General features: G+C 36.8%; 1 protein-coding gene across 8 annotated transcripts in view; it reads right to left on the bottom strand.

Moving 5' to 3' along the window:
- Nucleotides 1-13,903, bottom strand: part of ANKHD1 (ankyrin repeat and KH domain containing 1) — a 91,407-nt gene that overhangs the window by 48,125 nt on the left and 29,379 nt on the right. For 4 of the 8 annotated variants that reach the window (XM_055086795.1, XM_055086796.1, XM_028493302.2 and 1 more), the window contains exon 10: nt 8,937-8,993. The exons of 2 other annotated variants lie outside the window; for them this stretch is intronic. In XM_055086795.1, coding sequence (XP_054942770.1) covers nt 8,937-8,993 — 57 coding nt within the window. Of the gene's footprint in view, nt 1-8,754; nt 8,994-13,903 lie in introns of those variants that run through there. 2 more of the 8 variants (XM_028493304.1, XM_028493306.2) reach the window with 2 other exon arrangements.

Raw genomic sequence — 13,903 nt, 5'->3', positions numbered from 1 at the left:
GTGCCAATTCATTAACCATCTATTTTTAACACTTAGTATCAATGACATAACAAATAATGAAGATTTAATACTTACTCAACACACTTATGTTACCTACCTCAATTCCTCCAAAATACAGGATTAATTTCAGTCCACATTAGATGGTGTAACTTTCTAAGAGCACGTTCAGTTTTACATACCAAACAATAAACATTAAGGATAAGACTTATGTTTAGTTTGATCCCCAAAGAGAAGTAACTGCATTTTTCTAACACTAAGGTTAAAAAGATATTTCCCTAACTATTCATCTGAACTATGAAAAAGGAACCTTAATTTTGTGAGGTGATTTTGAGGATCTCATCATATCAGAAGCCAATAAGAGATCTATCAAAGGAGAGAAACCAATCTCTGAAGAAAAACACTATGGTATTTCAGGAGTAAAGGGAAAAGGAAAAAGAAAAACATACAAATGAGCTGATTATTTTTTAGAGTAGAAATTAAATGCTTGAATAGTCAAAGGCAAAAGAAGCAGTCTTACAATAGTAGGAAGATTGTTATTCTTCCTAGCAAGTTTGTCAGCAAGAGGAATGAATGAGAAAACAGCTTCTCAAGCATCCTAATATCAAATGCCACTAAAAAAAGCTTGCTTGTATGGTTAAGTAGTACTGCCTGTTGGGAGTACTGTGAACTCTTACTACATTCATCTAAGTATTAAAATGCAGCTGACACATAGCTTTCACAAAAAGTTCTCTCAACTATCCCCTCTTTTACTATGTATGCAAACATTAATGTCTGTTGTTCTGGTCCTCTTTTGTTACTAAGAAAAACTTGATAAAGAACGGTGATTTCTTCTTACATAACTATATCTCACTACAACTTTGGCAAACTAACAATAAGAGTAGATTGTCAACCCAATGGAAACTTTAAACTGGACTGCAGTGACAGGAATTCCACTCTAAAAGAAGTTTTTTTCTTTTATCTTGATAGTGTAGAATTCTCAACCTCCTAGTTTATGTTTTGATTTTTGTTATGCATATTGATTAGACAACAATCTTTATTAACTCTAAGGTATGGAGGATGAATAACTATAGATAATGCCAACAAAATTTGGCTTTAGAATGAATTTTGAACTTATATTCAAATGTAGGTAAATCTAATATTCTGGCAATTTACTTCAAACAAAACGGAATACACATCATGAAGAGCTTACTCAGAAAGACCTAGAAAGTTGTGTCAACACACTACATGCTGGAGTTGTTGTATCAACTACACACTGGAAAGAAATTGCTCCTTTAGCAACTGCTATTTCCCCTCCTGTCTCAGGACCTTTTTGCTTAAGCTGCTCTCTCTTCCCTGTAACACTTCTTTGTTAGCTCCTTTTCATCCTTGACTGTCTTCAAGTTAAGTGTTATTTCCTCAAGGAAGACCTTCCTGAACCTTCTTGACTAGATCACTTTTCTTACTATTGACTTACAGTTCTACGAACTGCTCTTTCATAAGTTCCAATCACATATTAGTTTGTGTAACTATTTGGGTAACATGTCCACCATTCAAGTATAAGCTTCATGAGAAAAGCAATCATGTCCATTTTTGCTTATTATATACCTAATGTCTAAAAAAATGAAGTACTTGAACACTGTTTACCAAGAAGGAACCTAAGCACAACTGACCTCTCAAATCTTCCCTTTCATAGAAATGAAGTTTGAAGTTTAAATTTTCTACTAGGTAAATAAGAGAAAGAGAAGTTAATTTTAAGAATGGTAGCTAAACTTAGATTAAGACATTCATTACCTTCATTTGATAATACATTATTACTAGATCTTGGGTGGGCAATACTAATGTCACTTTTCCTTTTTTTTTTTTCTTTCTTATCTCTTAAGCCTGGCAGTGACACCACCCATCAATGCAACTAGTAGTGGCAAAGACAAAAGATTCTGAAAGCCCTGTTTAGAATAAACTTTTAAAGTAACTGTTAGTTCTGTATATTTAAAATATTCCCATAGCTGTTAAAAATAAGAAAACAGAAGGTATAATCCCAAGATGCTCACTCCAAGTGAAATTTCAAAATTCAACATACTAATAAAATTTTGGAAATAAAAGGTATTAAAAGGTGCCTATTTTATTTTCCTCCCTATAAATATACATTCATTCCTTTGGTTCTGAACAATATGTTTGAGGAAACAGTTGATACGATAATACTACAACTTTATAATGTATTATAATATTTTTTGTCCTAAAATTAATAATGTATATCCCACAACACATACAATTTGTCCCAAAATATCTGACCACTGAATCCTTTTAGGATAGGAATCAAATTTGTCTATACAGTTGACCCTTGAATAACATGGGTTTAAACTGCGTAGGTCCATTTATATGTTGATACCTAAGTTCTACACTACACGATCACAGGGGTGCAGAACTCCACACAACATGGGTAGATGTGAAGTTATATGCGGATTTTCCACTGCACAGGTGGGCGTCCCAACCCCCACGTTGTTCAAGGGTCAACTGGCTACTTACTTATGAACGTTGGATTTATTATTTCAGCCAATATTTGTTCAACATCAATAAAATTTTAGGATACGAATTATGATTATTTCCTTCATAAACACAGAAAATTATTTTTCAAGGTTACAAACTTAGGTATTGTGCAGATTAACCTTTTTCTTTTTGGAGAACAGCTAGAATAATATAGGGATTATCTATTCCTTGAACATTTGGTAAAACTCACCTATAAATCCATCTGGGATCCTCTTACCTTCATTAGATTGATGGTTTTGAACTACTGACTCAATTTGTGAAATGGTTGTTTCATTGAGGTATACGATTCTAGAATCTTTTTTGGGGGGGGTGGCCACGCAGCGAGGCTTGTGGGATCTTAGTTCTTCAACCAGGGGTTGAACATGAGCCCTCGGCAGTGAAAGCACAGAGTCCTAACCACTGGACCGCCAGGAAATCCCCTTTAATTAATTTTTTTTTTTTTTTTTTTTTTTTTTGGTACGCGGGCCTCTCACTGTTGTGGCCTCTCCATTGCGGAGCACAGGCTCCGGACGCGCAGGCTCAGCGGCCATGGCTCACGGGCCCAGCCGCTCCGCGGCATGTGGGATCCTCCTGGACCGGGGCACGAACCCGCGTCCCCTGCATCGGCAGGCGGACTCTCAACCACTGCGCCACCAGGGAAGCCCTCCTTGAATCATTTTTGATAATTTATATTTGTAGAAAAAAATCAGTATTCATTTCATCTAAGTATTCAAACTGTTCATATTGCCTTATAAATTTTAAAGTTCTCTACTATATCATATAGTTATAACTCCCTTTAAGTTTCTATCATATACCTTTTGCCCTTTTGAAAAAAGCTGGGCTTATTTTTATCTATTTCAGAATTTTTTACAAATCAGCTTTTGTTTATCCTTATTTTTTTAAACTATTTTTTTGTTGTTTACTATTCTATTAACTTTTTAAAAACTTTATGTCCTTCCTTCTTTGTGCTGTTGTTCTTTTACTAGCTTCATTTACTTTCATTATACACACACACACACACATACACACAATTTTCCTTCTAAGGACCACTTTAGCTGTATCCTCTCACCCAAGTTTTGATGGGTAGTTTTGGTGATAACATCTATTTTGCAATTTTTACTGTGATTGCCTTTTTAACTCATGAATTATGTAAAAGTATTTTTCCTCATTTTCTAGTTATGTGGGATTTTTAAAATAAGGTCTTATTGTTAATTTGTAATTTAAAAAAAACAGAGATCAGAGAATGTAGTTCATATGATTAAGAAGTTTGTTTTAAAGACTTTTTTGTGGCCTAAAACACGCACCAGATTTACACATATTCAATGCACTGGAAAATAACATATTCCATATTTGTTGGAAACAAAATGATAGCTCTCTATTTATAGGAGCAAACTTGATTTTTCTATTCTTAACAATAGCTTTATGTATTTGATCTATCAGTTTCATAGAGAAGTGTGGGAAAAAATCTTATCACTACAAATGTAGAGCTGACTAATTTTCTTGTAATTTTGTAATATTCTATTTTAATTGGAGGGTAGGTTTTAGTTACTGATTAGTAACTGATTGTTATACTAGCTGGAGGAGCATTTATTTATCTCTAAAAATGATTTTGGTTTAAAATTCCATTTTGCCTGATATTAATATTGCCTTACATAACTTTTTCCATTACTTTGTCAACCTTTCCCTGTCATTTTGCTTTAGATCTTTCTCCTGAAAACAGAATTTGCTAGATTTTGATTTTGAATCTAATTCAAGTCTGTGCCCTTTTAACAATTAAGTTCAAAAGGTTTATATTTGTTCTGATTAATAATATATTTTTGTAAAAAAGAATCTTTAGTTATTCAGTACCTAATTCTTCACTCCTGAACACAAGGATTCTAGCATGGCTTTTGAACTTTCTAACATATCCTGCTGAATTTCATACTATTGCTGCCTAGATTTTTAGTACTACTTTGGTTTTAAGCATAAAAATTTAGGTTTTATACTCACAAATTTGTATTTATATTTTACCAATTTCTGTGCTTACCGTAGCTTCCTGCATCCCACGCCTTCCTCCAGGGTTCTTTTTTCTCCTTATTGATGTACATAACTTTTAGTAGTTCTTTTGGCAAGGGTCTGAGGTGGTAAACTTTTATTCTTTGTAGATCTGAAAATATGCTTATTTTTCCTTCTTTGGAATGTTAGGTGAGTATAGGATTCTATATTGTGTTATTTTTTTCTGTTTTTTTGGGGGGGGGGCTGCGTTTGGTCTTCGTTGCTGCGCACAGGCTTTTTCTCTAGTTGCGGCGAGCGGGGCTACTCTGCGTTGCGGTGTGCAGGCTTCTCGTTGTGGTGGCTTCTCGTTGTGGTGGCTTCTCTTGTTGCGGAGCACGGGCTCTAGGTGCACGGCCTTCAGTAGTTGTGGCATGCGGGCTCTAGTGCGCAGGCTCAGTAGTTGTGGCACATAGACTTAGTTGCTCCACAGCATGTTGGATCTTCCCGGACCAGGGCTCAAACCCGTGTCCCCTGTGTTGGCAGGTGGATTCTTAACCACTGTGCCACCTGGGAAGTCCCTCTTCTGGTATTTTTAGGATATTACTCTCCATTGCTTTCTGTGATTATTTTTGTTGATGAGAATCTACCATCAAAAATTTAATTGTTGTTCCTTTGAGAATAATTCATTATTCCTCCAATAGCTTTTTTTTTTTTTTTTTTCAGTACGCAGGCCTCTCACTGCCGTGGCCTCTCCTGTCGCGGAGCACAGGCTCCGGACGCGCATGCCCAGCAGCCATGGCTCACGGGCCCAGCCGCTCCGCGGCACGTGGGATCCTCGCGGACGGGGGCACGAACCCGCGTCCCCCGCATCGGCAGGCGGACCCCCAACCACTGCGCCACCAGGGAAGCCCCCTCCAATAGCTTTTAAGATTTTTCTTTATCCTTAAAATTCTGCAGTTTCATTTGTTCTGCTTAGCAATTATTTTTCAATCAAGGATTCATGTCAGGATTCAGTTCTAGAAAATTCTCCATCATTATCTCTTCAAGCATTGTCTCTGCCTTCTATTTCTAGCCTCTCTTTCAGGAACTTCATATATATATATATATGATCAAATATATATATGGCCTCTCAATTTCTCTTTCTTATTTTCCATCTCTTTACCTTTGTGCTGTATTATTTATTTTATCATTTGATTCATTAATTCTTTATTCAACTGTCCAATATACTGTTTATCCTATATATTTAGTTTTTATTTCCACAATTTTTTCTCCTGAAAGTTTAAATGTTTTACTTCATATCTATCTGTTCTTAATTCATAATCATCAACTTTTGTTTCATTGCCTCACATTGTTTTATGGCTATTGTTCATAGTTTAAAATAAGCATGCTTAAAATCTTTGATTCAAGTCTTTTATTTCAATTTCCTTGGGTCTGTATTCTCCTGTGCTGCTTTTTGTTTGCTTGCATTTTGACTATCTCTCTTCATGTAGATTTGCTCCTGAGCTTTATAATTTTTTTATTTGATAAAGCTCATTTTGCATGGGAGTTGTTTTTTTTGCTTTTATTTCCATCCACAAACTTATCCCTTCTCATTAGATGGTCTGAAAGTTACCTCAGTCTGGTCCATCTCAGAAGTAGCTCTTTCCTTGGCAACTCAAGCTTCTTATCCCATGAAGTTATTTCTGTTCTTCTCACTAAATCAAATAATGATGCCCTCCAAGTTCTTAGTTACAATGTTGTCTTTGCATCTTCCCTCTATGAAGAACAATTTGCTAATTTCTAACTGCGACTCTGGGCAGTTGCTTGGAGCTTTTTTTCCATGCTGCTTCATAGGCTGGGCAATAAGACTGTATCTATTGGCCAGTTCCATGTGAGATGCATTCAGTCCCTATTCCCTTAAAGATGATGAAATTCCAGCCTCCAGCGCCCATTTTTTTTTAGGTTTAATCTTCCTTGGGCCTACAGCTTCAGCTGTGGATCCAGGGTCCATTTCTAGTCCACAGAGTTCGCTGGTCTTGTTTCTGAGTATAGCTATATATTTTTAGTTTACTTTGTTTTTCTCCCATATTTTATTTATTAGATCTATGTACTTGAATGATAGCAGAGAGGTTTCAAAATATACTAACAGTGACTTTACATTCTTGACTGGAAGTCATTTGTTACTTATATTTAAACAACTTTGAGAGAGGACTCATTCAACATACAATAACCTAGAAAGAAAGAACTTGGCCTTTAAAAAAAAAAGTGTATTAGGAGTTTTGTGTATTGCACAGTTTTAAGGATCAAGAAAAAATTGATAAAAGTTTTCCAGCTTTAAGTAGTAAAGTTTTAAAATATGTATATATGCTACTCCTTAATAAAAAGTTATTTAAAAAGCCGGAGGTCCTATTTAGTTTATTAAGGTAAACTAATCACCAACAGTTGAAATATATTGATAAGTGGATAATCAGAGCTTATAAGCCTGCTAAAATCTTGTCCATAAAAAATGCACTGCAAAGTTCTGGTTCTGATGCATAAGCATTATGAGAAAAAAGGTGCATTTTTTTTCTATTTGGCTTTAGATAACAAAATTTAATTTTAGATTAAGACTTTTTTTCTTTAAAATAAGTTGATTTCCTTTAAAACCACAGTCCTGGGCAACCAAGGTATATATCGAAGATCGTAACTATATCACAGAGCCGGTGTTTCTTGCAGTTGAAGGAGGACACTCTGAGGGGAAGGACCAGAATCAGAGGAGAGGAGAGGGAGACTGTTTTATACTATATATGTACTAAAGGACTCTTACAATCTCCCCTAGGGGATATGTTCTTCCAACCCACCACTGTATATTAATCATTAACTTAGTGATCTGTTACTGATCAGATTCATATCCCTCAGCAGAACTGAGATGGAAAAAGATTAAGAGGCACCGTTTTAGGGTTTGTGTTTAGCTCAGTTTCTAAAAACCACAAGTAACAAAGACAAAAACCAAGCTTACTCAGTTTGGATGAAGGAAGAATGATAATAAAGCAAAGGTTGGAAAAGAACAGAACTCAGCAATGATGCAGAATAATCTACAGACTCTAGCAATGTCTCAAAGTGTGGAATATAGAGGACTTATGAGAATCTCCTGGGATATCATTTAAAATGCAGATTCCCCATTTCAGATCTGCTGAATCTGAACCTCTAAAAGTGGGGCTGCAAACCTCAATTTTAAAAAGTATCCCAAGTCTTGAGTCTTACAGCTAGAGAGACAGATTTAAAATCACATTTTCTTTAACAAATCCAGGGAGAAAAAAATAACTTTATCTGAACTAACACTCAGCTTTACATTCTTGATAGGAGCCACAGCTATTACATAAACTGAGTAAAAGTTTACATTTTCACATAGTATTTTGGGAAAGAAATTTATTTACTTTCTTCAAAATAGAATGAATATATAACAACTTCTCATTCCAAAAGCCAATAAAAAAGATACTTAAGCATTATGGTTAAGAGTGGCTTGACACTGAAAAATTTATTTTAGGTGGCCTAAATTAATTGTGAAGCAATCACAACTTATTCCTAATTTTAAAATTAAGCACTGCTCCTGAGTGTAAACAAATCTCTCTGGATTACAATGGATATGAAATTTGCTTGACTTTTAAAAGCATCAGGCACAAATTCCACACATTTTCTTTTCAAAAGAAATGTTTAGGGCTTCCCTGGTGGCGCAGTGGTTGCGCGTCTGCCTGCCCATGCAGGGGAACCGCGTTCGCGCCCCGGTCTGGGAGGATCCCACATGCCGCGGAGCGGCTGGGCCCGTGAGCCATGGCCGCTGAGCCTGCGCGTCCGGAGCCTGTGCTCCGCGACGGGAGAGGCCACAACAGAGGGAGGCCCGCATACCACAAAAAAAAAAAAAAAAAAAAAAAAGAAATGTTTATCAACAAGTATTCACCTTCTTAAAAGACAATCTTAGAACGAGGTTACCTGAGAGGATTTTAAGAAGAAATTTTTAATTTTATAGAAATTAGGGCATGAGCAATATAGTAAATGTTTCACTAAACTGTTTTTTTGTTGTTGTTTATTTGAGGATTATATAGAAAAAAATCCAATATATCACCCTAAATCTGAGTTTCAGATTTTTGTTGAACAAAGTTGAATACAAAGGGCTTTATGACTGAGACTTTCTCTCTGGGTTATCTTAACTCTCTCAATAAGGGAGAATGCAAAAAAACTATCTGAATAAGAAACTCTATTTTAACCTAAGAGATTTTTCTTTTAGGAATACCACATAAAAAGAATACTAAGGAAGCAAACTACTAGTAATGTAAATCTCTTTTTATTGGAACTTCATAATCTTTTTCAATCGAAGAGGATTTCCTTTGTCACCCAACAGGGTCCTGGAACTTCTTGGCTGGAATTCAGATATCCAGAGTTCTGGTTACCTACATCATCTATTCTTTATGTAGTAGCTTACAAGCATCAAAGGCCACCCTCACCTGATGCTTGGCCGGATCTATGCCCTCCAAAATAGTCTTCATGTCCTCCTGCTTGTCCTGTGAAAGGAAAAAGAAGAACTCACGGATCTTATTCCAAAAACGAAAATCACATTTGGCCATGAAGACCTTGTGACCAGTACTTCAGGTGCTGGGCTTTATTAACTCAGGATCTTCAACTAAAAAGATTCTCATCTGTAGAGACCATAATCTCATGAACAGAGTATGATTTTTAAGTATGATAATATGGTTCTCTACCAATATAACTTCAATATAAACCTTAACATACGCAGACATAATTCTGCTAAAGTTTTTGAACTCATGCCTTTATCTCCAAATACAACTAAAACCATAGAAAATAGAGCAGTATCTTAATATCTAACCAAGGAAAATAATTAAACCAAAAGATTTGCGAATATCAGAAGCTGAGAGATAAAAGTAGGAAAAATACTGTAAGATGATTAAATAGTTCTGTAGTACCTCCTCCCCCTATTATACATACACTTACTGCTCACACTTTTCAACTAAAACAGGAGACTTGAAAGAACTTGAGAGATGGAATATCTGTATTTTCTCTAGATCTAGTCTCCAGACAGGGAGAAAGTACTCAAAGATGAGACAGGCCGAAGAAACAGTAATAAGAATTGCAATCACTGACCAGGATCAACTGTATCTCCAAATAAAAGAAATGTGGCCTAGAGAAGGCTTCACCCTAAGTCACTCCTACCTCCTACCCTGGATGATATGCTTACCCTAAGGGGATGCATGCTCCTATGGTAGAGATTTGGTGGGAAAGTATTCTGAGTCAACTCTATGATTTTTTTTTAAATTTATTTATTTTTGCTGTGTTGGGTCTTCGTTTCTGTGCGAGGGCTTTCTCTAGTTGTGGCAAGTGGGGGCCACTCTTCATCACGGTGCGCGGGCCTCTCACTATTGCGGCCTCTCTTGTTGCGGAGCACAGGCTCCAGAGGCGCAGGCTCAGTAGTTGTGGCTCACAGGCCTAGTTGCTCCGCGGCATGTGGGATCTTCCCAGACCAGGGCTCGAACCAGCGTCCCCTGCATTAGCAGGCAGATTCTCAACCACTGCGCCACCAGGGAAGCCCAACTCTATGATTTGAAGAAGCTGACTGTTAAAGCTCACTTCTCCCTTCCTCATCCCCATATGATTTTCAACAAAGACAAGCTCCATTCAAATAAGAATAAATAAGCACAAAGTATCCAACACAGAACCTATTAAGAAGTTCCTACAAAAATGAAAACAAAATTTTAGTCAAATATTCCCTTGTACTTTCAAAAATATTAAAGAATATGAATGCTTTAACTAGTGGAACGAAGTGATGTAACAGCAAGAGGAAACTTAAAAGGGAGTTGGGGATACATCCCTGGTGGCACAGTGCTTGAGAATCTGCCTGCCAATGCAGGGGAAACGGGTTCGAGCCCTGCTCCAGGAAGATCCCACATGCCATGGAGCAAGTATGCCCGTGCACCACAACTACTGAGCCCACGAGCCGCAACTACTGAAGCCCATGCACCTAGAGCCTGTGCTCTGCAACAAGAGAAGCCACCACAATAAGAAGCCTGTGCACTGCAATGAAGACCCAACGCAGCCAAAAATAAATAATTTTTTTTTTTAAAAAAGAAGTGAGTTGGGGGACTTCCCTGGTGGCACAGTGGTTAGGAATCTGCCTGCCAATGCAGGGGACATGTGTTTGAACCCTGGTCCAGGAAGATCCCACATGCCATGGAGCAACTAAGCCCGTGTGCCACAACTACTGAAGTCTGCACACCTAGAGCCTGTGCTCCACAACAAGAGAAGCCACTGCAATGAGCAGCCCGTGCATTTCAACAAAGAGTAGCCCCCGCTAGCTGCAACTAGAGAAAAGCCTGTGCGCAGCAATGAAGACCCAACGCAGCCAAAAATAAATAAATAAATAAATGTATCAGGAAAAAAAAGTGAGTTGGAAGAGCAGAAGATACTAAGTGATGATGAAGCCACGAAAACCACGTTAGAAGCAGCAACAAGTATACAGAAAAAATAGTGACCTGGTGGATGGGCTTAAGAAAGAAACAATACAGACGAAAAGGACAAAGAAATGAAAAGAATCAGACATAAAGATAATAAGGGAGATTCAATATATGGATAATAAACGTCCCAGAAGAAAACAGAACAGAAAAAGAAGTATTCAAGGCTGTAATAGAAAAATACTGGAGAAGGATGATGAGGAGGAGAAAGAAAAGGAGAGGGGAGAGAGGATGGACTAAAATCTTTAAATAGAAAGCACTCACGGTTTTCCAGGAAAAACTATTATAAAATAATAAACACCAAGACACATCCTGGGGAAATCATAGAGCTTTAAGTATAATGAAAGAATCTTATGATAATCCGGGCAGAAAGGAAATCACTTACATATAATGGGGAATATTCTAGCAGGCTTTGGCAATATTTAATACCAGAAGACAGTAGAATAGAGGGCTTAGAATTTTGAGGGAAAAAAACAAGTGATTCATTAATTTTATATTTGGCTACATTCATTTATAAATACAACATACAGTAATATCAAAAATGCAAGCACCTGTGAACTCCTTTTTTTGGTTGAGGAGAGTAAATTCAAAACAAAATACCAGTATCAGCCAGCCAAAAGGTGAGTCAAGTTCAGGAAATCAGGAATTCAGAGTCTACATAACATGAAAGACTAGTAAGGTAAACACTGAATCCACCTAAATATACAGTTAAACAACTCTGAGAAATAATAGTGTCATAAAACAGAATGTAAATGTTATAAAATCATGACAATGTAATAATAAAATAACTCATGAAAATCCTATGGTGGAAGACACATTAATCTCCTCTTCAGAATGGAGTCAATAAACATTGTCTAAATATTTGATTTTTTAAAAATCAGTTTTGTTAAAGAAATTAACAAAATATTTCAAAATTTGCATTTGTAAATGATGTCTAAATAAATACTTTTGCAGGAAGTAACTTTATACCTGTGTTTTATATAGTTCAACAATTAGTTCAGCAATTAGTGAGCAGCTCCTAGGGCTACTTGGAACACAGGGATTATTTCAGATAAAAGAAACATGGGGACTATGATCAGAGATTAGAAAATTAAACCATAAAAAAAGGAAGGAAGGAAGAAGGAAAGGGAAGGGAGGGAGGGAGGGGGGGAGGGGGGGAGGGAGGAAGGGAGGAAGGGAGGAAGGAAGGAAGGAAGGAAGGAAGGAAGGGGAAATCTAACCCATGTTAATGAGAATACAAGAATCAGGAGACCTCAACTGTTAGTAGAAGTATAGACTAGTTCAGCATTTTTGTACAGTTTCGCAGCAGCTATCAAACTTTTAGATGTGGACCCTCTGAAAACCGGCAATTTCACTTCTAGGAATTTATCCCTATAGATATATTCACAAAAGTAGCAAAAATACGTAAACGTGCATAACAATGTTTAGTGCAGTACCATTTGTAATATTTAAAAATTATAATAACCCAGGGGCTTCCCTGGTGGCGCAGTGCTTGAGAGTCCGCCTGACGATGCAGGGGACATGGGTTCGGGCCCCGGTCCGGGAGGATCCCACATGCCGCGGAGCAGCTGGGCCCGTGAGCCATGGACGCTGAGCCTGAGCGTCCGGAGCCTGTGCTCTGCAACGGGAGAGGCCACAGCAGTGAGAGGCCCGCGTACCGCAAATAAATAAATAAATAATAAAAATAAAAATTATAATAACCCAGATGTTTATGAATAAATAAATGGTTAATAAATTATATAGAACACTGGGTACCCATGAAAAAGAATGAGAAATCTTAGGAATTGACAGAAAAATATTATATTAAAAAGAAAAAAGTTTCAGAACAGTATATGTAACAAATCTATTCATATAAAAAAGACATATAGCCCACATACACAGAATATATATATGCTTGAATGTATAGAAATGTTTAGAAAGACACACAACATATTGCTTAAATTAAAAAAAATCTTACAAAAGAGGATATAGAAAAGAAACAGAAATCCTCTATTTCCTAAGATTTAATATAGATAACAAACTGATCCTTCAAAATTTTTGTTTCTTTTAAGGTAAGCCCATATCAAATCTAATTTCCAGGATTAAGAACCGGAGGGTGCTAATGTATCCATGTCCAAATCACCCAGTTTCCACTAGCTCAACTATTCTAGGAAAACGCCCCACAAAGTTCATTTGGCTAGAACACAGTCTAAGAAAAGCAACAAGGGTCAAAGAGCTTACTTCATGGTTAGGGAGGAAAATCAGTGATAGACCAGTACAACATATTCAAGGTGCGCAATTTACTCAGTGCAGAAGTGCTTCGATTTTCATTCCAACATTAAAAATAATAAACGTTTAAAAGTTATGATCAACTCTACAGAGAAAATTAGTATACTAAAAATCAAAATTCTATTTCAGTAAGGAATTATACAAAGCACTAAGCATTAATTAGAATATGTTTCTTTCAAGATGTAAATTTTCATCATACATATATAAAATATCTCTGGAAGGGTACAAGAAATGAACAACACTGACTGCCAACAGAGAGGGAAACTGGGTGCCCATGGGATATTTTATACTCTATGAATTTTGAACCATGTAAAAAAAAATATTACATATTACCTATTTAAAAATAAGAAAAAATATAACTGATTTGCATAGGACCAACTATTACTCAATATGGCAAAGACCCAGAATTAGTGTGCCCACCACACTTCTTTAGGTTGGTTCTATTTATTTTCTTTGATCTACTGCATCTAAAGCAGATTTATTATGAGCTTAAAGAAAGAAACCATTTCCTATCTTGTCCTTGGAAAAACCTCTCTGTCTTCCACCCCTATTTTCAAGGTGGCTAACATCTCAAAGTAAAATGGTATTTCTAGGGGCTTCCCTGGTGGCGCAGTGGTTGCGCGTCCGCCTGCCGATGCAGGGGAACCGGGTTCGCGCCCCGGTCCGGGAGGATCCCACAT

This window comes from Physeter macrocephalus, chromosome 8, assembly GCF_002837175.3.
Source record: "Physeter macrocephalus isolate SW-GA chromosome 8, ASM283717v5, whole genome shotgun sequence".
Taxonomy (NCBI): domain Eukaryota; kingdom Metazoa; phylum Chordata; class Mammalia; order Artiodactyla; family Physeteridae; genus Physeter; species Physeter macrocephalus.
The sequence above is the reverse complement of the archived record's forward strand: the minus strand, read 5'-3'. Positions and strand labels throughout refer to the sequence as shown.